Source organism: Hyla sarda, chromosome 5, assembly GCF_029499605.1.
Source record: "Hyla sarda isolate aHylSar1 chromosome 5, aHylSar1.hap1, whole genome shotgun sequence".
Taxonomy (NCBI): Eukaryota; Metazoa; Chordata; class Amphibia; order Anura; family Hylidae; genus Hyla; species Hyla sarda.
Genome location: NC_079193.1, coordinates 73,409,045 through 73,435,643, shown reverse-complemented (window position 1 = coordinate 73,435,643; position 26,599 = coordinate 73,409,045). Strand labels below are relative to the sequence as shown.

Sequence of the window (26,599 nt, the reverse complement as noted above, 5' to 3'; positions counted from 1 at the left end):
ATTTGCATGGGACCTTAAACAAAAACCCCGACCCTCACAAATGGGGGTAGCTAAGGCTTAAATTACCTATCCTATATTTTAAGTGGACATATAAGTAACATGTGACCAAGAATTATCGAAATATCTCCAGCCGTTTGGAAGTTATGCAGTAACATATATTTCCCATAGACTTCCCAAAAACCCCAAGGTGAATAAGGCGAGTAAGGGTTATATCTAGAGATGAGCGAACTTACAGTAAATTCGATTCGTCACGAACCTCTCGGCTCGGCAGTTGATGACTTATCCAGCATAAATGAGTTCAGGTTTCCGGTGCTCCGGAGGGCTGGAAAAGGTGGATACAGTCCTAGTAGACTCTTTCCTAAGAATGTATCCACCTTTTACAGCCCACCGGAGCACCGGAAAGCTGAACTAATTTACGCAGGAAAAGTTATCAACTGCCGAGCCGAGAAGTTCGTGACGAATCGAATTTACTGTAAGTTTGCTCATCTATAGTTATATCACCTATCCTATGTTTGTTGTCGACATATAAATAACACGTGTGCCAAGTTTCATGTTATCTTTAGCTGTTTGGACGTGATTGTGGAACATACACACACACACACATACACACTGAATTTTATATATATTTAGATTATTACAACTCCACCAAATATTTATGATAGGTGTGTGTCAAAAAGTGGTACTATCACCAACCAATCCTTGGTGGCAGTACCACTTTTTGACACACACCTATCATAAATATTTGGTGTAGTTGTAATAATCTAGAATAAAAGTTAACATTTTATGGCACCTTTCTTTTGTTTTTACAAAAGAACAGTTTTACCACACGTCTGCCAAAATACACGAAAAATTCACAACAGTGAAGGAATTTGAATGCAGAAGTTTTCCACACAGATACTACACACTTTTTCCACAAAATATAAAACTCTCATCGGAGGCTCCGCAGGAATGTAAATGCTTCACAGATCTGACTGTTATTTATGGAGCCTTATAGGGCAAAACACAAGCACTGGGGATTCATGAGAGGACGGAATGGATTTTGATTTCATGCTAGAATTTATTTACTGAATAACCAAAACATACAGTAACTCCTAATAAGAGATTGTAGAACGTCAAATATACTTGTCCAAGTATATTATGTCAAGATGTTGACGAGTCCAGCAATAAGGGAATACTCCTTTAAAGGGGTATTCCAGGCCAAAACTTCTGTTTAACTTTCCAGAGCCAGTTGATATATAAACAAATTTGTAAATTACTTCGATTAAAAAATCTTAATCCTTGCAATAGTTATTAGCTTCTGAAGTGGAGTTGTTTTTTTCTGTCTAACTGCTCTCTGATGACTCACGTCCCGGGAGCTGTGCAGTTCCTATGAGGATATTCTCCCATCATGCACAGCTCCCGGGACGTGACATCATCATTGAGCAGTTAGACAGAAAACTTCAGAAGCTAATAACTATTGGAAGGATTAAGATTTTTTAATAGAAGTCATTTACAAATCTGTTTAACTTTCCGGAGCCAGTTGATATATAAAAAAAAAGTTTTGGCCTGGAATACCCCTTTAAGAAGTCACTGAAAGTCTGGAGGTCCAACCCTCTAGATCAGTTGTCTCAAACTGTGGCCATACAGATGTTGCAAAACTTCAACTCCCAGCATGCTCGGACAGCCAACGGCTGTCCGGGCATGCTGGGAGTTGAAGTTTTGCAACATCTGGAGGGCCACAGTTTGAGACCACTGATCTAGCTAGTAACTGTGTGCACAAGTTCTGACAGGAGTTTGTAGGAGTTTCGAAAAGAATGACCGAATTCTTCCAGAAAGAGCGCCGCATGAACTGTGAACTCCATTCACCACATTATAATTTGAGAGTTCACTACAGAAAGTGACGAATTGAGCTTAGAATACATTCACAGATACGGATATTAACCCCTTAAGGACCAAGCCCATTTTAACCTTAGGGACCAGGCCAATTTTATTTTTGCATTTTCGTTTTTTCCTCCTCGCCTTCTAAAATCCATAACTCCTTTATTTATTTCCATCTACAGACCAATATAAGGGCTTGTTTTTTTCGTGACCTATTGTACTTTGTAGTGAGTCCTCTCATTTTACCATAAAATGTACGGCGAACCCAAAAAAAATAAAATTTTAGGGAGGAAATTTTAATGAAAATCACAATTTTGCATATTTTGGAGGGTTTCGTTTTCACACTGAACACCTTTCAGGTAAAAAATGACAGGTGTTCTTTATTCTGTGGGTCAATATGATTAAAATGATACCCATGGCTAGACACTTTTATATTTTTGTACCGCTTAAAAAAAAAATCTAAAGCTTTTTGTACAAAATCAGTAATCTAAAAAAAATCGCCCTATTTTTACCACCTATAACTTTTTCATTTTTCCATATATAGGGCGGTATGAGGGCTCATTTTTTGTGCCGTCATCTGTACTTTTTATTGATACCACATTTGCATATATAAAACTTTTAGATCATTTTTTATTAAAAAATAAAAATAAATAAAATGTGACAAAAAAAAAGCTGCATTTTTGGACTTTTTTTTATTTTTTACGTTTACGCCATTCACCGTATGGGATAATTAACATTATATTTTGATAATACGGACATTTACGCACGCGACGATACCAAATATGTTTATTTTTAAAAAATACGCTTTTTGGGGGTAAAATGGGAAAAACTGACAATTTTCATTTTTACTGGGGGAGGGGATTTTTCACTTTTTTTTACTTTTTTTTTTTTTAACATTTTTTTACTTTTGATTGCTCATTTGATTGCTAATACTGTTCAGTGCTATGCATAGGACATAGCCCTGTTCATTATTATCGGTGATCTTCTGCTCTGGTCTGCTTGATCTCAGACCAGAGCAGGAGACCCCGGGAGACGGCCGGAGCCAGGTGAGGGGACCTCCGGCCACCATACTGGATGATCGGATCAACACGGCAGCGCTGCGGCCGATTCAATCATCCATTCAATGTACCGCACTGCCGCAGATGCCGTGATCTGTATTGATCATGGCATCTGAGGGGTTAATGGCAGACATTTTTTTTCTGGTGCCAGAAAGTAATCTTAATCCTTCCAGTACTTATCAGCTGGTGTATGCTCCACAGGAAGTGGTTTTCTTTTTGAATTTCTTTTCTGTCTGACCACAGTGCTCTTTTCTGACAACTCTGTCCATGTCAGGAACTGTCCAGAGCAGGAACAAATCCTCATAGCAAACCTCTCCTGTTCTGGACAGTTCCTGACATGGACAGAGGTGTCAGCAGAGAGCACTGTGGTCAGACAGAAAAGAAATTGAAAAAAAAAGAAAATAACTTCCTCTGGAGTATACAGCAGCTGATAAGTACTGGAAGGATTAAAGGGGTACTCCGCCCCTAGCATCTTATCCCAAAGGATAGGGGATAAGATGTCAGATCGCGGGTGTCCCACCACTGGGGACCCCCGGGATCTCCGCTGCAGCACCCAGTTATCATTACAAACTCGCTCTGTGCTTAATGACCGGCGATACAGGGGCCGGAGCATCGTGACTTCACGGCCTGCCCCCTCACAAGTCTATGGGAGGGGGTGTGGCGGCCATCACGCCCCCTCCCATAGACTTGCATTAAGGGGACGGGCTGTGACATCACGAGGGGGCGGAGCCGTGATGTCATGATACTCCGGCCCCTGTATCGCTGGTCATTACGCACAGAGAGAGTTTGCTCTGTGCAATAATGATAGCGGGGCACTGCAACGGAGATGGCGGGACCCCCGCGATCTGACATCTTATCCCCTATCCTTTGGATAGGGGATAAGATGCTAGGGGTGGAGAACGCCTTCAAGATTTTAAAATAGGAGTAATTTACATATCTGTCAAACTCTCTTGCACCATTTGATTTAAAAAAAAAAAAAATTTGTTTTCCACCAGAGTACCCCTTTACGGCTGGGATCACACCACGTTTTTACAATACAGTTCCAGTATATGATTTAAATTTGAAAACTGTTTGAAACCCGTATGCATTGACTCTCCAACCGAAAACCGTATGCCAAAAGATGCGCCCGGTTGTGTCCGTTTTGCATCTTGTATGGTTTACCCAAAACCGTAGCCTACCACGGTTTTTGGTCCGGGAGAAAAAACGTATTGAAACGTATACTTTTTATTTTTTTATTTTTAACATGGGTGTCAAAGGGAACCGTACAGAGTCGTAAGTGCGTACAGTTCCATCCTGTTTGGAATTTCAATCAAAGTAAAAAACCATATAGTGCAAAGGAAAAAAACGTGCAAACAAGTGAAACTTTATTTATAATGGAGTGAAAAGTTAAAAACTTATGCTTTTTTTCTTAAAAAATGGATGCAACCGGACATCATTTTTCAAACCGTATATGGATTAAAATTTGTACACACGTTTCGATACAGTTTAGTCAGGTTTTGAGGAATCTGTTATTTTATCAAAAACCTGATATGGGAACTGTATTGCAAAAACGTGGTGTGAACCCAGCCTAATGCATTTTGGCCATTGTTACATTGTATTGAACAATAAAGAAAACTCCATAACAGGCAGTCTACAGGCCTCGTACACTAAGACCACAGCATTTCCTATAAGTTGCAGAGTTGCTGTGAGACTTTCTATTGGATTTGCTGCAGTTGCTCCACACGCACACGTGCCTCAGGCCATCAGAAATACAGCCGGACTGGGAATGTGACCACAATTTGGAAGCAAAAAAAATACAACCATATTATGCATGTGTGAATCAGGCCTAAGGGCAATAAACAACGTTTATTACAGTCAACATCTTGTAACAATTCCAACATGAGGAGTTCACTTATGCCGACTGTACATGGTCTGATAGAATTATTTCCTAATGCATTTCTGTTACCTGCTGTACGTGTAGAGAGCTACCAACCTCCCCATATATCTACCTAGTCTCAGTAAGGGTGGGTTCACGCCACGATTTTGCTATACGGTTTCGGCATACAGTTTCATAACACAAACCGTATGGAACCGTACAGAAAACCGAGCACATAGACTTCCCATTCAAAACCGTATGCACCATAATGTATCAGGTTGTCTCCGTTTTTCAAACCATACGGTTTTTTACTTTTTTATTTCCGGACAGAAAACCATGGCCCACCACGGCTTTTGGTCCGGGTGAAAAACCGTATACTTTTCTTATTTATTTTTTTTTAAACATGGGAGTCAATGGGAACCGTATGTGCGTACGGTTCCATCCAGTTTTCACCATACGGTATTTGACTTTCCACTGTTTTTTTTTCTTGGAATTTCAAACAAACAAGTGAAACTTTATTCATAATGGAATGAAAAGTTCAAAACGTATATGTTTTTTTTCTTAAAAACCGGATGCAACCGGACATCATTTTTCAAACCGTATACAAATAAAAATTTGTACACATGTTTTGATACAGTTTAGTCAGGTTTTGAGGAATCCGTTTTTTTTTTTTTTTAAATCAAAAACCTGATACGGGAACCGTATAGCAAAATCATGGTGTGAACCCACCCTAAGTAGTAACCTTTATCATTACTTCTGTTTATACAGTTTTTTTTTTCTCCAAATCTATAGGAAAGTAAAGTGCACAATATTACAGAAACGATAGATATTGCAACTAGGCTCACTCACCAAACAGACCAACGATATACGGACTTGCTCAAATTCTGTAGCGCTGGAGCTCGGACAAAGCGGGCCGCCTCCCCGTACGGATCATGGAACAAACAATGGTAGGTCCAGCTACTCAGTAAGGAAAACTGTTAAAAATCTGGATTTAATAGAATCTCTTAAAACATGGGGAATCCACAGATAAAAACAAGCACGCCTTGGCGTGCTTGTTTTTATCTTTGGATTCCCCATGTTTTAAGAGATTCCATTAAAGCCTGATTTTTAAGTTTTCCTTGCTGAGAAGCTGGACCTACCATCGTTTGTTGCACAGTATTACAGTTTGCTATGCAGAGGACCACTGCATAAAAAGACATAAAACATGTAACATACTTTCTCTTTTTACAATGACAGTCAGTGGACAAAGTATGCCACTGTATGCCCCAAATACTGGGTGCACAGACCCAATGCCGTAAAAAAAATTTAAAAAAATTTAAAAACCATGTACGTGTAAATGCTTGGCCAGATCATCCTGAAATAAAGCGGCCAGGGTGTTTTACCTGAAAATCCAAAGCCTCAGGATAAGGCTTTTTTGAGTACAATCCCTGGCTATAAAAGAGTAGGACAATGGAAGGATAAGTTCACAAAAAATAGCTTCCTGTGATTTTGCACATAAACCAATAGAAACATTTTTTTATATACTGAAAAATATTATCCACAGCCTTTTATTACCTTGATTAATTGGGAGTTTTCCGTTTGATATAGCTAGATATTAACTAACAAAGTAGAACAGCATTGTTTATAGTCATAGGGACTCTCTAGGGTTACGATGGCTACACAAAGGCTATATATGTTGGACCACAGCTATCTTGCCATATCTCCCAAGCGTGCATGTTTTGCAAATTTGGAAAGGGAGAGGAAAAAGCTGCCTTATCTCCCCTACAACTACTGGACGGGGCACATTAAAACCCATGTTGTAACTGCCGTGGAGTCAATCGGGTTCGGTGCCAGCAGGAGGCCTTCTGAAGGACTCTGTGCTGGACACTCTGATCGGCTACTAGAGTCTGCCTCCGCTGACCATACTAGCAGATCGCAGATGTAACTGAGCAATGATTGTTTATAAAATCCCCTATGGTGACTTAAAAAACAAAAAAAAAAAAAAAACAGTTTTTTTATTTTATTCCCCTCCCAAATATTCCAATCTGCACCATTGACAACATCCCCCGGTTCCTTTTGCGCTGCCCCACTTTTCAAGTAGATTAAGGAGATGAATATTAATGAATGGTGCGGAACAAAAGGGACCCAGGGGACAGTATCAGAGGAGCAGATAGTTAATTTTGTGCTCTCTCTCATGGATGGCTGAAAGGATAGAGGTAAGGAATACATTGGTTTAATCAGGATCACCCACACTAACCACCTATATATTCAGGTTAGTGGGGGTTGATCCACCTGTCAGTTTCCCATGAAGAAGTGCTCCTTTAAACAAATTGTTGTGAGCTGTCCATCTATTTTGATATTTTTTACTAATGTAGCCTCCCCGGCCACCAGCAGACTCCCGCAGCCGGGGAACTACTACTGCCATTACGGAAACAAGTCTGTTCCAGGATGGGAGTAGTAGTAGTCCCGGCTGTGGGAGTCTGTAGGCAGAGGTGTTAAAACGTCCGTAAATGAGGGATGTTAATCAGCCGTTCTCACCTGTTATTTAATCTGTTATTATACATCCTTTTTTACACTGAAATCGGATGTTTAATAATGGATGAATACTCATGGGGGAGATTTATCAAAACCTGTGCAGAGGAAAATTTGCCCAGTTGCCCATAGTAACCAATCAGATCGCTTCTTTCATTTGCTGCCTTGTTAAAAATGAAAGAAGTGAGCTGATTGGTTGCTATGGGCAACTTTTGCATTGGACAGGTTTTGATAAAGCTCCCCCATAGTGTGAAAGTAGCCTTAAAGTAAATCTTTCATCAGTATCCAGTCATACAGGCTTGTAGTTCAGGTGATACTTACCGTGTCCCAAACTGTCCAGCCGTTCTGACGTCATTTTGCCTTTTCTTTATATGTAAATGAGGCCCTTGGGGCATGGGCGGAGCTACAACAGGAGCTCCAGGCACCCCTATGTAATCTTCGGCCGGGCGGGTTCTCCGCTCATCCATATGCATAATCCCCTCCCTGCTCGCATGCAAGGTTTTCTCTACGGCGCATCCGCTGCTTCACCCTGGAAGCAGCGGATGTGCCATGGAGTAAACCAGCAGCGCAAGGAGGTATGCATGCATGCATATGGATGAGCCGGGCAGAGCACCTACCCGGCCAAAGAAAATGTAGGGGTGCCCGGAGCTCCAGTCGTAGCTCCGCCCATGCCCCAAGGACCTCATTTACATATAAAGAAAAGGCAAAATAACGGTGGAGCGGCTGGACGGTTCAGGACACGGTAAGCTGATCAGTATCACCCGCACTACAAGCCTGTATGAAAGGTTAGTGCAGGTGATACCGATGACAGATTTCATTAAAAAAAGTAAGTGAATTTATGTGTAAGTATGTGTAATGTTCAAATGTATGTGGGGGAGATTTATCAAAACCTGTCCAGAAGAAAAGATGCCCAGTTGTCCATAGCAACCAATCAGATCGCTTCTTTCTTTTTTGACAAGGCCTCTGAAAAATGAAAGAAGCGATCTGATTGGTTGCTATGGGCAACTCAGCAACTTTTCCTCTAGACAGGTTTTGATCAATCTCCCCCACGTGATTTATTCTGTATGTGTGTTGTGTATACGTCCTGCAGATGTGGGGGCAGTATACAGTATAAATGTATATGGTAGGCGTCGGTATATCATATAAATTCATATGTGGGGTCAGTATATAGTATAAATAAATTATACAGGGTATAAATTCATATGGTGAAGGGTCGGTATACATTATAAATTCATGTGAGAGAGGTCAGTATAAAGTATAAATGAATATGTGGGGGGTCAGTATATAGAATAAAATATGTAGGGTATAAATTTATATGTGGGGGCCAGTAAATAATATAAATTCATATGAGGGGTCAGTGTACATTATTAATTATGCGGGGTATAAATTCATATGGTGGAAGGTCAATATATATAATATAAACTCATATGTGGGAGGGGTCCGTATATAGTATTAATTAATATGTGGGGGGTCAGTATATAGTAAAAAAATATGTGGGGTATAAATTCATGAGGGTGGTCAGTATAATATAAATTCATATTGGGGGGGGGGTCAGTAAATAATATAAATTCATATTTGGGGGGGTCAGTATATAATATAAATTCATATTTGGGGGGGGGGGGGTCAGAAATCGTACTCAAGTCGGATGGAGAAATCGTGATGTGAACGCAGCCTAACCCTTAAACTTCATTCTATACAAGATGGGATCAGGGGGGAGGGGGGCTACAGCTGTTTCGTACACGCACTTCTACTGGTTAAGACAGCTCAATGCAACCAAAATGCCCAAAGCACGTCACCGTGCCCAGCACACATCTCACTGCCTGGTGCACATCATGGTGCCAAAAGAAGGCTACAACTTTGGTGTGGTTCTATTTGCACAACACCGAAATGTCACACAAATTCTGTAGCCGCCTCTGATCATTTCCATTGACGAATACACAGGGTGATGACCACATCCACGATAACCCGTATATATGTGCCACCCAATGCCCCTGCCACACGGCAATGCAAGCACCACAGATGTGGTTCCATTCCATTTGAGGTCAACGGCGACCAGGTCAATCCCACGACTTTTCTCATTCCCTTCTACGGGGCAAATCCTATAATATAGTTTCCCAAACGATGTGCCTCCAACTGTTGCAAAACTGCAACTCCCAGCATGCCCGGACAGCCGGAGGCTGTCCGGGCATGATGGGAGTTGTAGTTTTGCAACAGCAGGAGGCACACTGGTTGGGAAACACTGATATAATACACAGAATTATAAGTGCAGCTGCAATAGTGTCCTTGTACAGATGCCCATAGCAACCAGATTCCCGCTTTTATTTTCATTGGTTGCTATGGGCAACTGCACCACGCTTCCTCTGCCCCATGAATAGAACTCTAAGCTGTTATGGAACTACAATCCCCATCCAACTCCCTCCGCTTGTTTCCGCTGCAGCATGCTGGGAGTTGTAGTTTTAAAACAGCTGGAGAGTGAGAAGTCAGGAACCAGGTCTGCACGCTACAGGGAAGCCGCTCATAGGTGAGAACAGCGTCCTAACAAAACCGCAAGAGAGAAGGCGTCTCCTACCCAGCCGGGTGCTGTTCATCTGGGTCACTCTCCGGCTGGTCTCCTCAAGGATCTGCTCCTGGGACTTGGTCCGGGCGGGTCTTCTGCCGATACACTGCATGCTGAACCCCGCAACATGAGCCCCGGAGCCCCCCTCTCCTCCGCACCAACTACTACTAGGAGCCTACGGGGAGACGGGAAGAGTCCATGGAGGAGGAGGTGGGAGGGGTGTGCTGGACGGGAGGAGGAGGACGGGAAGGGGGTGAGGAGGAAATACTAGAAAGTGGAGGAGAAACAGGGACGGTCCGGGGGACAGAGGACATGGACCCCCCAACTGTGCCGTATATCAGGCCCCATCACCGGCTGACTACCTGTACAGCAGGGCTAACCAACCCGGAGCTAGCCAGCTGCTGCAGAACTACAATTCCCAGCCTGTCAGTACATGCTGGGAGTTGTAGTCGTGCAAGATCTTGGGAAACACTACTGTATAGGCTAGAACTACGGTTACCCATAGCAATTGCGTCTATTCACCCCTATCTGTGCTTCAGATACATATTTCACCCCTTAGTCACCAGGAAAAATGTTCATTATGGGGAGAAAAAAAATGCAGCTCTGCAACTTGTGAGGTTCTGTTTTCACATTGTTCAAGCAGCAGTAATCCTGACCTGTAGGGCTTTGTTCACACTAGGTCAGAGCTCCGCTCGAGGAACTCAGTTGCAGGTTCCATTTATTTTGTAGAATCTGACCAGGCAATAAAAAATAAAATAGTAGTACAAGTAGTCATTTAACCCCTTAAGGACTCAGGGTTTTTCAGTTTTTGCACTTTCATTTTTTTCCTCCTTACCTTTTAAAAATCATAACCCTTTCAATTTTGCACCTAAAAATCCATATTATGGCTTATTTTTTGCGTCACCAATTCTACTTTGCAGAGACATTAGTCATTTTACCCAAAAATTGACGACAAAACGGAAAAAAAAAAAATCATTGTGCGACAAAATCGAAGAAAAAACGCCATTTTGTAACTTTTGGGGGCTTCCGTTTCTACGCAGTGCATATGTCGGTAAAAATGACACCTTATCTTTATTCTGTAGGTCCATACGGTTAAAAAGATACCCTACTTATATAGGTTTGATTTTGTCGCACTTCTGGAAAAAATCATAACTGCATGCAGGAAAATGTATACGTTTAAAATTGTCATCTTCTGACCCCTATAACTTTTTTATTTTTCCATGTACAGGGTGGTATGAGGGCTCATTTGTTTTTATCGGTACGATTTTTGTTTTGATCAGACTTTTTGATCACTTTTTATAAATTTTTTAATGGTATAAAAAGTGACCAAAAATACGCATTTTTGGACTTTGGAATTTTTTTGCGCGTACGCCATGGACTGTGCGGTTTAATTAATGGATATATTTTTATAGTTCGGACATTTACACACGTGGCGATACCACATATGTTTATTTTTTTTATTTACACTGTTTTATTTTTTTTTTTTTTATGGGAAAAGGGGGGTGATTCAAATTTTTATTAGGGAAGGGGTTACATGACCTTTATACTTTTTTTTAACTTTATTTTTGCAGTGTTATAGGTCCCATAGGGGGCTATAGCACTGCACACACTGATCTTTTACACAGATCACTGGCGTGTATTAAAGGGGTACTCTGGTGAAAACCTTTTTTCTTTTAAATCAACTGGTGGCAGAAAGTTAAACATATTTGTAAATTACTTCTATAAAAAAATCTTAATCCTTCCTGTACTTATTAGCTGCTGAATACTACAGAGGAAATTCTTTTCTTTTTGGAATGCTCTCTGATGACATCACGAGCACAGTTTTCTCTGCTGATGTTATTATAATAATAATAACGCTTTATTTATTGTTGTCCTTAGTGGGATTTGAACCCAAGTTGCCAGCACTGCAAGGCAGCAGTGCTAACCACTGAGCCACCATGCTGCCCTTAGCATACATCTGCTATGCATGGTTGCTAAAATGGACAGAGATGTCAGCAGAGAGCACTGTGCTCGTGATGTCATCAGTGTTCCAAAAAGAAAGGAATTTCCTCTGTAGCATTCAGCAGCTAAGTAGTACTGGAAGGATTGAGATTTTTTAATAGAAGTAATTTACAAATATGTTTAACTTTCTGCCACCAGTTGATTTAAAAGAAAAAAGGTTTTCACCGGAGTACCCCTTTAACACGCCTGTGATCAGTGTTATCGGCGCTTGACTGCTCCTGCCTGGATCTCAGGCACGGAGCAGTCATTCGTCAATCGGACACCAAGGAGGCAGGTAAAGGCCCTCCCAGTGTCCTGTAAGCTGTTCGGGACGCCGCGATTTCACCGCGGCGGTCCCGAACAGCCCGACTGAGCAGCCGGGATTCTTTCCCTTTCACTTCAGACGCGGCGGTCACCCTTGATCCCCGCGTCTGAAGGATTAATACTGGGCATCACCGCGATTGCGTCCTGTATTAGCCGCGGGTCCCGGCCGTTGATAGCCGCCGGGACCGACCCGATATGACGCGGGGACACCGCGTGACCCCGCGCAGGATGTAAATATACATCCTGCGTCGTTAAGGGGTTAAATTATATTTTTTTTGTCAATGGGAAATCTCTGGATCCATTGTTTTTGGTCCCCCGCGATCTTGGCTGTGGCACCCCAGACAATCTATGCAGGGAGCGAACTTCGCCCTGTGCCGGATGACTGGCGGGGCGGAGGCTTGTGATGTCACGAGCCTTCGGTGCTGCACCCAACCCTCTAAACGAACGCCGGGTGTAGCAGGGAGATCGTGGGGGTCCCCAGCGACAGGACCCCACGATCAGACATCTTATCCCCTATCCTTTGGATAGGGGATAAGATGTCTAGAGGTGGAGTATCCCTTTAAGGAAGCCGCAGTTTTTTTTGCGTTTTTTTTTTTTTAAATGGCATTCACCATTATCGTTTTACGGACGTGGCAATACCTATTATGTATAGATTTGGGCTTTTTTATATATATTTTTTTCTGGGGGTGATAATATAGGGTTTTATTGGGAAAGGGGCATATATATATATATATATATATATATATATATATATATATATATATATATATATATATATATATATATTTTTTTTTTTTTTTTGCACTTTATAAATTTATTTAAAAAAAATTTTTTTTTTTAAATGCAGGATCGCCGGTCAGTGGACAGGGCGAGCCCCGTCCCCATCAACCCCATAGATTCCGTGATCAGGACTGATCACGCCCTTTATGGCGTTAATGCTGCCAAGACCTACGCAATCCCTGTCTCGGCAGCTGAGACGGGACCCCCAGCTGTGATTGACTGTCAGGTCCCGCCAGCAATCACCTTCAGTGCATCTCGCTGTGAAGGAGATCGCTAGGACATATGCATATGTCCAGTTGCGATAACTAGCTAGCATGCACCCACAAGATTGCGTGCACAATGTGGGGGAGATTTATCAAAACCTGTGCAGAGGAAAAGATGACCAGTTGCCCATAGCAACCAATCAGATTGCTTCTTTCATTTTTTTAAAAGGACTCTGAAAAATCAAGCATTTGGAGTAGAAGCCATGCAACCAAAAACTGTAGGACAAAACTGCAGCAGTTTGCAGTTAAAACCCATGTGGCACAAAGGCTGTGATGGGGCATGTATAAAAGCTTTAAAGGTGTACTCTGTCCCTAAACATCTTATCCCCCATCAAAAGGCTAGGGGATAAGATACCTGATTGCAGGGGTCCCTCCGCTGGGAACCCCTGCGACCTCTCCTGCAGCCCCCCTGTCATCTGCTGCACTGAGCGAACTTCACTCCATGCCCGATGACTGGCGATGCAGGGGCCGGAGGATAGTGACATCATGGCCCCGCCCTCTCGTGAAGGCCACCACGCCCCCTCCCATAGAATTGCATTAAGGGGATATCGCGAGGTTCCCAGCAGCTGGACCCCTGCAATCAGACATCTTATCCCCTATTCTTTGGATAGGTGGATAAGATGTTTATTCCATTCTAGTGGCATCAGGCATGTTACTGAGTAACCATAACTTGCCATTTGGATTAGAAACATATCTGTGTTATGACATAGGGTTATCCTTTGAAGACTAAGGCCTACTTCACACATTTTTTTCCCATTCACCTTAAAGAAAAAAAAAGCATGGAGTGAAGCTTTTTAGCCCATGTATCCCCGTCCCCCCTCCAAAGTGTGTGCGCGCGCGTGCGGGTCTTTTAGTAATGGCTACAACCCAACAAATCCAGGAAGGATTTCTTCCAACTGCTGGGTTACAGTTGCTGCCACATTTGACCCCATTTAGTTCAGTGTAGTGCAATCCACACAGTGCAACACAGCCTAAAAAGTATTGTAGGTATAGCGTCATAGATTTCCCTATTGGCTTTAGGTACGCACAGCGATTTTTCTTCATTCACTTTTTCTGCTTAATATGGCAGAATAAGTCTAGGTTTCCACACAGGTTTTTTCTGACTTTGGCTCAAAAACAGCAGTGGCAGTTTTCCCAAAAAAAGTCAGAAGTGTATTCAAAAGCAATGGAAAATATAAAGGAATTACTTATACTTCTCCTTCCTACTGGATCCACTTCTGATTTTGGTTCAAAAACTGCAGTGGCAACTTTCCAAAAAATGTCTGAAAAAACCTGTGTGGAAACCTAACCTAAATCAGAATAAATCCCTGGGTCAACCTTCTGTCCCTATAGCTATAGTATCCATAACCTGTAATGCTATTCTTCTCCAGAAATATATCCAGGCCCCTTTTATTGAGTTCCCCATGACCACTTCCTCTGGCAGAGAATTCCACAATCTCACTGCTCTTACAGTAAGGAACCCCCATTTGTGTTGGTAGAAACCTTCTTTTCTCTAAACGTAGAGGATGCCCCTTGTTATAGATACAGTCCTGGGTATAAATAAATAGATCATGGGAGAGATCTCTGTACTGTCCCCTGATATATTTATACATAGTTATTAGTTCTCCCCTAAGCCTTCTTTTTTTATTTCTTCCATATATCTTTTTAATGCATCTTCACTGCCTTCCTGTTTTAATAGCTTACATACTTTGTCATTTATTGCCCCATTTAAATTTTTTTTCCTTCATCCACATTGGTTTTCTCCTGTTCCTGACCATTTTATTCCCAAAAAGTATGTACCGCTTACAGTGAGACTGTAAGATAGTTTTACAAATCTCCCATTTAGTGTCTGCACTCTTGTTTTTGAGAACATTATCCCAATTCATAATATTAAGGTCTTGTTTGAGCTGATCAAAAAGTTAATTGCTCTTGTAGTTTCTCGAAGGGTTCCCTTATTAAAGAACAAGTTACAATGTATTATATTGTGGTCACTATTTCCTAGGAGTCTTCCTACCTGCACAGTCTGTCAGGTCTGTTGGTTCATATTAGGTCCAGTAGGGCGCCCCCTCTGGTCAGTTCCTGCGCCATTTGGGACAGATAATTATCTTTAGCTATATTCAGAAACCTGTTTCCTTAATGAGATTCACAGGACTCAGTCTCCCAGTTTATATCAGAATAAAGCCTCTCATTATTATCACATCATTCTGATTTGCTGCCTTGATTATTTGCCTCAATAATTGATCTTCTGGCTCTTCTATTATATTTGGCGGCTTATAGCAAACCCCCATCAGTATTTTATATTATTTTTCTCTCCATATATTTCTACCCATAATGACTCTGTGCTTGTCTTGGGGATAAAATGGCTATGATGTAAGATTACCATAACACTGTGGCTAGCTTTTTGTGAACTGGTATTACCTTTTTTACTTTTCTTTTTTGCCTACAAATCCCATTAATTCCATTTTCCTCCCTCCCACACATCAGCCACCCCCCCCCCCCCCCATTGAAACATAAATGAGCTGCATCCATCAAGAGACCTGTGGTTTTCAATCAGGGTGCCTACAGCTGTTGCATTAGTTGCAGATTGATCTCTCTCCCACCAAGCGATCACTCCATCCATTGAAGAAGACAGGCTCCCTGTCATCAGCTGACTAGCGAGTCAGGTCTCGACCGCATTGCAAGCTGGGAAAAATCTGAGACAACAGTCATTTTGTATGCTGTTAAAAATAAATATTGGTGTGAAAATCACATAAGAATTGTGATAAAACCGTCACACAAAAAAAAAAGGCAAAGACACTATATTATGAACTACACTAACTTTACAGCCCCTGAAGCATACTCAAATAAAAAAAAAAAATTCCTGGAATACCCCTTTAATATCCAGCGTTGCTAAAAAAATAAAAGACTTCTGAAAATAGCTCAAAGAAGAATACCCCTACCAATCCAAGTTCGGAGTGGTCCTTAGTCATATACACTGCTCAAAAAAATAAAGGGAACACTAAGATAACACATCCTAGATCTGAATGAATGAACTAATCGTATGAAATACTTTTATCTTTACATAGTTGAATGTGCTGACAACAAAATCACACAAAAATTATCAATGGAAATCAAATTTATCATCCCATGGAGGTCTGGATATGGAGTCACACTCAAAATCAAAATGGAAAACCACACTACAGGCTAATCCAACTCTCATGTAATGTCCTTAAAACAAGTCACAATGAGGCTCAGTAGTGTGTGTGGCCTCCACATGCCCATATGACCTCCCTACAATGCCTGGGCATGCTCCTGATGAGGTGGTGGATGGTCTCCTGAGGGATGTCCTCCCAGACCTGGACTAAAGCATCCGCCAACTTCTGGACAGTCTGGATGGAGCGAGTCCATAGCATCAATGCCTTCCTCTTGCAGGAACTGCTGATACACTCCAGCCACATGAGGTCTAGCATTGTCTTGTATTAGGAGGAACCCAGGGCCCCAGCATATGGTCTCACGAGGGGTCTGAGGATCTCATCTCGGTACCTATTGGCAGTCAGGCTACCTCTGGCAAGCACATGGAGGGCTGTGCGCCCCCCCCCCCCCCCCAAAGAAATGCCACCCCACACCATTACTGACCCATCGCCAAACCAGTCATGCTGGAGGATGTTGCAGGCATCAGAACTTTCTCCACATAGTCTCCAGACTCGCATGTCACATGTGCTCAGTGTAAACCTGCTTTCATCTGTGAAGAGCCAGTGGCATATTTGCCAATCTTGGTGTTCTCTGGCAAATGCCAAACACCCTGCACGGTGTTGGGCTGTAAGCACAACCCCCACCTGTGGATGTCGAGCCCTCATACCACCCTCATGGGTGTTCCCTTAATTTTTTTGAGAAGTGTATAAAAGGTCAATCCTGTTAGCAGTCAGTAAGGCGTGTACATTGATGGCAATTGACTTCATTTACTTTGATGAACAAAAATCCCATCATGCCGGATGAGGTGTGCAAAGAGGGACCTGCATTGTGATCACACCCTTGCCAAGTATTTTGACTACTAGTGTGACAATCGGCTTAAAATAGCAATAACTATAATGACTATGGTGAATGGGTAACACTGTTTATCCGGGCAGGCTATTGCATATAGAGCCACCAGACTCTCCTACAATGGTGTTTAAATATAGCCATTCATCTATACCAAAGGCTACAGAATAAATTTTCAGTCTAGTAAATAACTATATTAGGCCCCTTTCATTTACACGGCCGTAATTTTGACGGGTCATAATGGGGAGTCCCGATGGACCTCATTTTAGTCAATGGGGTCTGTCGAGCGTTGTTATTTTCAGAGAGAAACACTGAAGAAAAAGACTGTGCGAGCATTATGTTTTCTCTGGCTTTTCTCAATTCTAAAATAACGGGCTCCACACTGCCGGAGACAACCGGCAGTGTGAATGTAGCTTTAATTGTACCAAAATGATAATGTTTCTCATTAGGGAAAGCACCATAAGGATGTGTAAAGACTAATGCTAGGTTCACACTGCGGAATCTCCAGGCAGAAAATTTCCGCCCGGAGATTCAGAGTGTTTGCTAGGACGGTGCGGACACTGCAGTCTCCAATAGACTGCAATGTGTTCCGCAAGCATTTCCACCTGAAGAATGAGCACCGCCATTCTTCAGGTGTAAATTTTCAAGCGGATTTTCCATTCACAAATTCCGCAGTGAGAATTTGTGCACAGAAACCCATTCACTACACTATACATTTTAGTAAGCAGAATTTCTGCCTGCAATTTCAAAGTGGAATTGCAGGCGGGAATTCCGTAGGGTGAACCTAGTCTTATAGGTCATTCATGCTTCACTGGGAATTCTTGGAAGAAGGATATGCAGAGCAGCTCTCTGAAGACCTTTTGGATGTGGCTTTCAAGTCATTGAGGATTAAAAAATGAGTACTGCAGTGTAAGATACAGTGGGGATCAAAAGTTTGGGCACCCCAGGTAAAAATTTGTATTAATGTGCATAAAGAAGCCAAGGAAAGATGGAAAATCTCCAAAAGGCATCAAATTACAGATTAGACATTCTTATAATATGCCAACAAAAGTTAGATTTTATTTCCATCATTTACACTTTCAAAATAACAGAAGACAAAAAAATGGCGTCTGCAAAAGTTTGGGCACCCTGCAGAGAGTTAATATCTTGTACTGCCCCCTTTGACAAGTATCACAGCTTGTAAACGCTTTTTGTAGCCAGCCAAGAGTCTTTCAATTCTTGTTTGAGGTATCTTTGCCCATTCTTCCTTACAAAAGTCTTCCAGCTCTTTGAGATTCCTAGGCTGTCTGTCACGCACTGCTCTTTTAAAGGGTCTATACATAGATTTTCAATTATGTTGAGGTCAGGAGATTGTGAAGGCCATGGCAAAACCTTCAGTTTATGCCTCTTAATGTAATCCCCCGTGGATTTCAAGGTGTGTTTAGGATCATTATCCATTTGTAGAAGCCATCCTCTCTTCAACTGCTGAAATTTTATAGAATCAATTTTTCCTTCTACTCGTGAGATGTTCCCTGTGCCACTGGCTGCAATACAACCCCAAAGCATGATTGATCCACCCCCATGCTTAACAAGTGGACAGGGGTTCTTTTAATTAAATTCTGTTCTTCTCCAAACGTACCTTTGGTCATTCCAGCCAAAAGTTCAATTTTAACCTCATCGGTCCACAGAACTGGTTTCCAAAATGCATCAGGCTTGTCTATATGTTCATTTGCAAAGTTCAAATGCTGATTTCTGTGGTGAGGACGTAGAAGAGATTTTCTTCTGATGACTCTTCCATGAAGACCATATATTTGTACAAGTATCTCTTGTACAAATAGTGGAATAGTGTACCACAACTTCAGTGTCTGCTATATCTTTCTGGAGGGATTTTGCAGTCAAACGTGGGTTTTGAATTGTTTTTCTCACAATCCTGCGAGCTGTTCTGATATTTTTCTTGGTCTTTCAGATCTTGCTTTACATTCCGAACAGAGGATATTGACATCTGAAAAACATTTTGCTATCTTCTTATAGCCTTCTCCAGCTTTGTGAGCGTCAACTATTTTCAGGTTCAGATTTCTAGACAACTGCTTAGAAGAACCCACGGTGCTGATTGTTGGGGCACGGTCAAATGAGTCTGGGCATTTAAAAATTTTGAGATTGACATCATCTGGTCTTCCCAGATGATGATTGAGAACAATCCCTGACACTGGCAGGTCTCAGCTTTGCAAAGGGGGCAGTGCATGCTATAAATTCTGCAGGGTGCCCAAACTTTTGCAGACGCCACTTTTTTTGTTTTCTGTTATTTTGAAAGTGTAAATGATGGAAATAAAATCAAACTTTTGTTGACATATTCTAAGAATGTCTAATCTGTAATTTGATGCCTTTTGGAGATTTTTCCATCTTTCCTTGGCTTCTTTATGCACATTAATACAAATTTTTACCTGGGGTGGCCAAACTTTTGATCCCCACTGTAAGTTAACCCCTATTAAAGTGTACCTGTCATCAACAAAAATTTTTTATATAATGTAGTTAAAAAGGACATAAAGGACATATGCGGCAAACTTTTTTTTTTTTTTTTTTTTCCTGTGCCCGGGCTGCAACAAAAAAAAAAAAACCTTAACTCACCTTCCTGCGTTCCCCTGTTGGAGATATCGGGTCCCGTTCCTCCGGTGCTGCAGATGTTCTGGCTTTTATAGGCTCCAAACGTCACGGAGCCACCAGCATATCGCAGGCCGCAGCGATGTCCCGCTCGGGCCAGGCTCCTTATATGACAGTTCGCTTCAGCACATCACCGGCCGAGGTAGGACATCGCTGTGGCCGGCGATACGTTGATGGCTGTGTGACGTTTTGAGCCTATAGAAGCCAGAAGATCTGCAGCACCGGAGGAACGAGACCCGATATCTCCGCAACGGGGGAACGCAGGAAGGTGAGTTAAAGTTTTTGGGTTTTTTTGCAGCCCAGGCACAGGAATAGTTAAAACATTTTTTGCCGCATATCTCCTTTAATACCATTATATGTATATTTGTAATCTACATTGGTTAAGAAATCTGTATATTTTTTTCCCTGCAGCTTTTGTCTGTGTGTCTCTATGAGGAGACCAAATACAGAAAGTGCGGATGGACAAGCAGAGATCTGTGCAGTGAGGACAATCAGGGCTCTGTGCAGTGAGGCTCTTTGACATGCTATGGGCTCATACATGAGGATGATTGACAAGCCAGGAGTCTGCTCAGAGTCCTGCTTCTCCTGCCCTCACTTCCTGTATTTGGACTCCTCACAGAGACACACAGGCAATAGCTGCAGGGACAGCATTTTTTTCATCCCAAAAAAAATAAAAAAATTTAACCAATGTATATTACAAATATAAATATAATGTTATTATCTACATTATATATAAAGTTTTTTGTTGACGACAGGTACACTTTAAGTGTGTAATCGTGGCGGGTCCAAACTGCTGGGACCCCCCGATCTGCCTGGTGCCCAGCTCTGTGCAAGGAGACTGTCGACCCCTGCTGAAGGCCGTGGTCGACAATCCCTCCCCCGCCACGTCTCTCTATGGGAGAGCTGAAGATACATGAACGCTGCATCTCCGGCTCTCCCATAGAGATGCATGGAGGAGGTGTGTCAGCCACCACTTCGTTTGGGGGTCGACACAGCAGGAGATTGTGGGGGGGTTCCCAGTGGTCGGACCCCGCCTCAATCATACACTTATCCTCTATCCTTTAGATAGTTCACAAATTGTCTTAGGCTGGGTTCACACTACGTTTTCTCCCATACGGGAGCGCATACGGCAGGGGGAGCTAAAACCTCGCGCTCCCGTATGCGCTCCCGTATGTCATTCATTTCAATGAGCCGGCCGGAGTGAAACGTTCGGTCCGGTCGGCTCATTTTTGCGCCGTATGCGCTTTTCCCCCGGACCTAAAAATGTGGTCAACCACGGTTTGAGGTCCGGTCGTAAAAGCGCATACGACGCAAAAATGAGCCGACCGAACGTTTCACTCCGGCCGGCTCATTGAAATGAATGACACACGGGAGCGCATACGGTAACATACGGGAGCGCGAGGTTTTAGCTCCCCCCTGCCGTATGCGCTCCCGTATGGGAGAAAACGTAGTGTGAACCCACCCTTATACTGCATAACCCCTTTAAAAAAAGGGCCAAGTCAGAAGCAAATATTGTGAGAATTGCTGCCCCTTATCAGTACAGAGAAGGGAGCTGGGTGACTGCAGAGAGGCCTATCATTGCAGGACCAAAAGGGGTAATGTTTCTCTTTGAGTGCCATAAAGATGTATGGAAGCTTATATTTTTGGGGGACATCATAAATTTCTGTTCTACCTGGGCAAATCCTTCTTAGAGCTACCCTCCCCTTGATCAGCTGAGGTCTGGTTTTTCTAAAGCTGGCCCTACAATGACAATGGGGGAGATTTATCAAAACCTGACCAGAGGAAAAGTTGCTGAGTTGCCCATAGCAACCAATCAGATCGCTTCCTTCATTTTTCAGAGGCCTTTTCAAAAATGAAAGAAGCGATCTGATTGGTTGCTATGGGCAACTTTTCCTCTGGACAGGTTTTGATAAATCACCCCTAATGTCATTTGTACAACATCTATCCTTCCCTATACACATGCATGCTCAGTTTGGATGAAAGTGCATGTACTATGAACAGTCAAGAAAGCTGTGCCTGTTTATCTCCCTGAGAACACACACAGATCTGGCATGTTAATCTGACAAGTGGCACACTGTTTGGAAAACACTGGCCTAAAATGAGAGGTTTTTTTCTGTGGAGAAGGAGATTGCATACAAATCAAGGAAACACGGACAAGTTACATTAAAATAGTGACATCTAGTGGTGAGATTTGTTCTAAATGTGCACACTCCAGATTTTTGAATATATTTGTCCAGAGCAGAGATCCCATTCATATGGCTAGACTAAATGTCTGTAGAATAGGAATTCATCTGTTAAATACAACAATGAACACCAGGAGTTTAAAGAAAGTCCATTTACACTGTATTCACTGGGTTCACCCTGTATTATGATGGAAAATATCTGTGATGTGACATCACTGTGGTGCTTATTCATTAGCTGTGACATCACAATGTTTCTTATCCCTGCTTGGCAACATCAACATGCTCATTATTCCTCTATCTTGCGTAACCTTTCCTATGATTTTGCTGTATGTTTTCCCATTAACTGTGACATCACTATCTTTGGTGTTGACTTTTTTTAGGACATCACATTGCGTATTATCTCTATACAAGTAATACATTGTGATAAGGTCTGTGAGCATCATCTTTGTATTGTGACATTACTGTAGCTATTTTTCCTATTCTGTTCTTTCACTTTACCTATTACCCCAGTGCTGGGACATCACAGTCTGTATATTCTATCTGTATTGTGACATCTCTGCCTATCCTTTCTGTATCTAGGAATTAACTGTGTTTATTGCATATCACTGTGCACATTTTAAAGAGTACCGGTCATCAAAAAATATTTTCTAAACTAACTCCGATTATATTCCCAGACTACTCCTTAAAAATTTGTCTGAACTTTAAAGCGTACCGGTCATAGTGCAAAAAAAAGAAAAAAAGTGACATGTTACTCAGGACCCAATCCTGATCACGTGCATATAAGTTTTATGTGTCTCGGACCTATATATCCAGAGATATAAGCATTTATCTGCTGGTGAGTTACTTTTTCATTGTGCAGGCTGGAGGGGGCGTGTCAGTCTGTCTCCCTCACAGGAGCAAACCTGTGCAGTCAGCCAATCAGTACTCTCTACTCTGTAACCCTTTCCTCTCTGGTTTTATGCTGTGTCATGTGTCAGAGGAAGATACTTGGAGCTTGCCTGCAGTAATCAGAAGACATTATGGTGAATTCATAACAGGATAAAATGTGTAAATATAAGAATAAATCTTTATAAAATTAGTGCAAGGATTTTTTAGATAAAAGTACAGCATTTTTATGAATACATGTTCTATCTGTTTTATCTTCTCCTAGTAAAGCTGGATGCTAATCAGCATAGCTGTCACTATGTGTGTCATTCATCTTTCACAGATTCCTGAATGTCTGATCAACTTCTTTGTCATTCAGGAGTCCGAGAAAGCATTGACTATTTCAGCATGCTGGGAGTTGTAGTTTAATAACAACTGAAGCTGAAATGTTTGTAAATAACTGTGTTAGAGCAGTGTTGCCTCCAGCTGTTTTAAAACTATAGCTCCCAGCATGTCCACACATCCTTTATCTGTAGTTTTGCATACACAATAGAAATCTCCTATATTGGATACTGGTATGCTTTACGGCCGGTATCCAGTATGCTGTAAAATCTAGACTAGTCTGTCTGGCTAAAAGACAGGCGACCCCTAGTGGTGGCTATTTTGAGCTTGAATTTCAGGTGAAAATAAAAAAAATTTTAAACAGGTGTATATTGTGAAATGTCATATTATAGTCCTGCAATATATGAAAAGTTTTTAACAATGACAGTGCCTCTTTAAAAAGGGGTACTCCGCCCCTAGACATCTTATCCCTTATCCAAAGGATTCCCGGGGTCCACTCCACATCTGGCTCCGGTGGCGTCCTCCTGAACTGTCCCTGTGCGCACTGACGGTGACGTCACATCGCGCACGTCATGTCACTCGTCATTGTGCAAAGCAGGATGCAGCAGGAGCAAGAAGTAGCGTGGGCTCCGGGAACAGGTAATTATAAAACCGGGGATGGGGGAGGCAATGGGGGTGATGCGGTGGGGGGTGCGACGCGGTGCGGTGGGTCGGGGGGGGCAGTAGCGGTGCGGGGCATTATCGGCAAGGTAATTGCCAATACCGATAATGCCCAAAATCGTGATTATCTGCCGATAATATCGGCCATACCGATAATCGGTTGATCCCTAGTTTTCTTGATCCCTCGCATGTTCTTGTAGACCCAATTTTTGAATTTTTGCAAGGGGTAAAAAGGAGAAAATTTTTACTTGTATTTGAAACCCAATTTCTCTCGAGTAAGCACATACCTCATATGTCTATGTTAATTGTTCGGCGGGCGCAGTAGAGGGCTCAGAAGGGAAGGAGCGACAAATGGTTTTTGGGGGGGCATGTCACCTTTAGGAAGCCCCTATGGTGCCAGGACAGCAAAAAAAAAAAAAAACACACATGGCATACCATTTTGGAAACTAGACCCCTCGGGGAACATAACAAGGGGTAAAGTGAACCTTAATACCCCACAGGTGATTCACGACTTTTGCATATGTAAAAAAAATATATATTTTTTTTACCTAAAATGCTTGGTTTCCCAAAAATTTTACATTTTTAAAAAGGGTAGTAGCAGAAAATACCCCCCAAAATGTGAAGCCCAATTTCTCCTGATTCAGAAAACACCCCATATGGGGGTGAAAATTGTTCTGCTGGCACACTACAAGTCTCAAAAGAGAAGGAGTCACATTTGGCTTTTTGAAAGCAAATTTTGCTCTGGGGGCATGCCGCATTTAGGAAGCCCCTATGGTGCCAGAACAGCAAAAAAAAAATAATAAATAAATAAAACACATGGCATACCATTTTGGAAACTAGACCCCTTGGGGAACGTAACAAGGGGTAATGTGAGCCTTTATACCCCACAGGTGTTTCACGACTTTTGAATATGTAAAAAGAAAAAAATAATAATAATTTTTACCTAAAATGCTTGGTTTCCCAAAAATTTTACATTTTTAAAAAAGGGTAATAGCAGAAAATACCCCCCAAAATTTGTAAAACCATTTCTCCCGAGTACGGCGATACCCCATATGTGACCCTAAACTGTTGCCTTGAAATAAGACAGGGCTCCAAAGTGAGAGCGCCATGCGCATTTGAGGCCTAAATTAGGGGCCTGCATAGGGGTGGACATAGGGGTATTCTACGCCAGTGATTCCCAAACAGGGTGCCTCCAGCTGTTGTATAACTCCAAGCATGCCTGGACAGTAAGTGGCTACCTGGCAATACTAGGAGTAGTTTTGCAACAGCTGGAGGCTCCGTTTTGGAAACAGTGGCGTACCAGACGTTTTTCATTTTTATTGGGGAGGGGGATTGTGTATGGGGATGTGTATATGTAGTGTTTTTTACTTTTTATTTTATTGTGTGTTAGTGTAGTGTAGTGTAGTGTTTTTAGAGTACAGTCGCACAGGCGGGGGTTCACAGTAGTTTCTCGCTGGCAGTTTGAGCTGCGGCAGAAAATTTGCCGCAGCTCAAACTTGCAGCCGGATACTTACTGTAAACCTCCGCCCATGTGAGTGTACCCTGTACATTCACATTGGGGGGGGGGGGGGAAACATCCAGCTGTTGCAAAACTACAACTCCCAGCATGTACGGTCTATCTGTGCATGCTGGGAGTTGTGGTTTTGCAACAGCTGGAGGCACACTGAGTTTGTTACCAAACCCGGTGTTTTACAACCAGTTTTTTGCAACCAGTGTGCCTTCAGCTGTTGCAAAAGCTACAACCCCCAGCATGTACGGACAGCGGAAGGGCATGCTGGGACTTGTAGTTATGCAACAGCTGGAGGCATACTACTTTGGCTGGGGATTGTAGTTATGCAACAGCTGGACACACACTGGTTTGCTACTTAACTCAGTGTTTCACAAACAATGTGCCTTCAGCTGTTGCAAAACTACAACTCTCAGCAGTCACCGACAGCCAACGGGCATGCTGGGAGTTGTATTTATGAAACCAGCAGATGCACCACTACAACTCCCAGCATGCACTTTAGCTGATTGTGCAAGCTGGGAGTTGTAGTTATACAACAGCTGAAGGTACACTTTTCTATAGAAAAAATGTGCCTCCATCTGTTGCAAAACTATAAGTCCCAGCATAAGTCCCAACAGCCTCCTGCTGTTGTACAACTACAGCTCCCAGCATGCCCTTTTTGCATGCTGGGAGCTGTTGCTAAGCAACAGCAGGAGGCTTTCACTCATCTCCAACTGCTGCTCAACACTGCAGGTCAGTCCCTCGCCGCCGCTCCTGGGGCCCCGATCCCAACATTGACGCCGGGGATCGGGGTCCCCAGCTCCCGGGGTCTTCTTCCCGCACCCGCTCACGTCCTCCGGAAGAGGGGCGGAGCGGGTTGCGGGAGTGACACCCGCAGCAGGTGCCCTGATTGGCCGGACTGTAAACCATCCGACGAATTAGGGCGATCGTGAGGTGGCACCAGTGCCACCTCACCCCTGCTGGCTATGGCTGTTCGGGGCCTTCAGAGACGGCCCCGATCAGCCAGTAATTCCGGGTCACTGGAGACCCGATTGACCCGGAATCCGCCGCAGATCGCTGGGCTGAATTGTTCAGCGATCTGCGGCCATCACCGACATGGGGAGGGGGGTCATCATGATCGCTCTGAGCGATATGCCGCGATGCTGCTAAACGATTTCAGCAGGCATCGGGCACCGGCTCCCCTCCGGCTAGTGGCGGGGGGCCGGGAATGGACAGGACGTACTCC

General features: G+C 42.8%; 1 protein-coding gene across 3 annotated transcripts in view; it reads right to left on the bottom strand.

The window, feature by feature from the left end:
* The window catches only part of PLCD1 (phospholipase C delta 1), a 159,803-nt gene that overhangs the window by 90,113 nt on the left and 43,091 nt on the right, over nucleotides 1-26,599 (bottom strand). The window contains exon 1 of one of the 3 annotated variants that reach the window (XM_056519685.1): nucleotides 10,338-10,356. The exons of 1 other annotated variant lie outside the window; for it this stretch is intronic. In XM_056519685.1, the coding sequence (XP_056375660.1) occupies nucleotides 10,338-10,341 (4 nt within the window). In that variant the 5' untranslated portion in view covers nucleotides 10,342-10,356. Of the gene's footprint in view, nucleotides 1-9,850; nucleotides 10,292-10,337; nucleotides 10,357-26,599 lie in introns of those variants that run through there. One more of the 3 variants, XM_056519683.1, reaches the window with a different exon arrangement.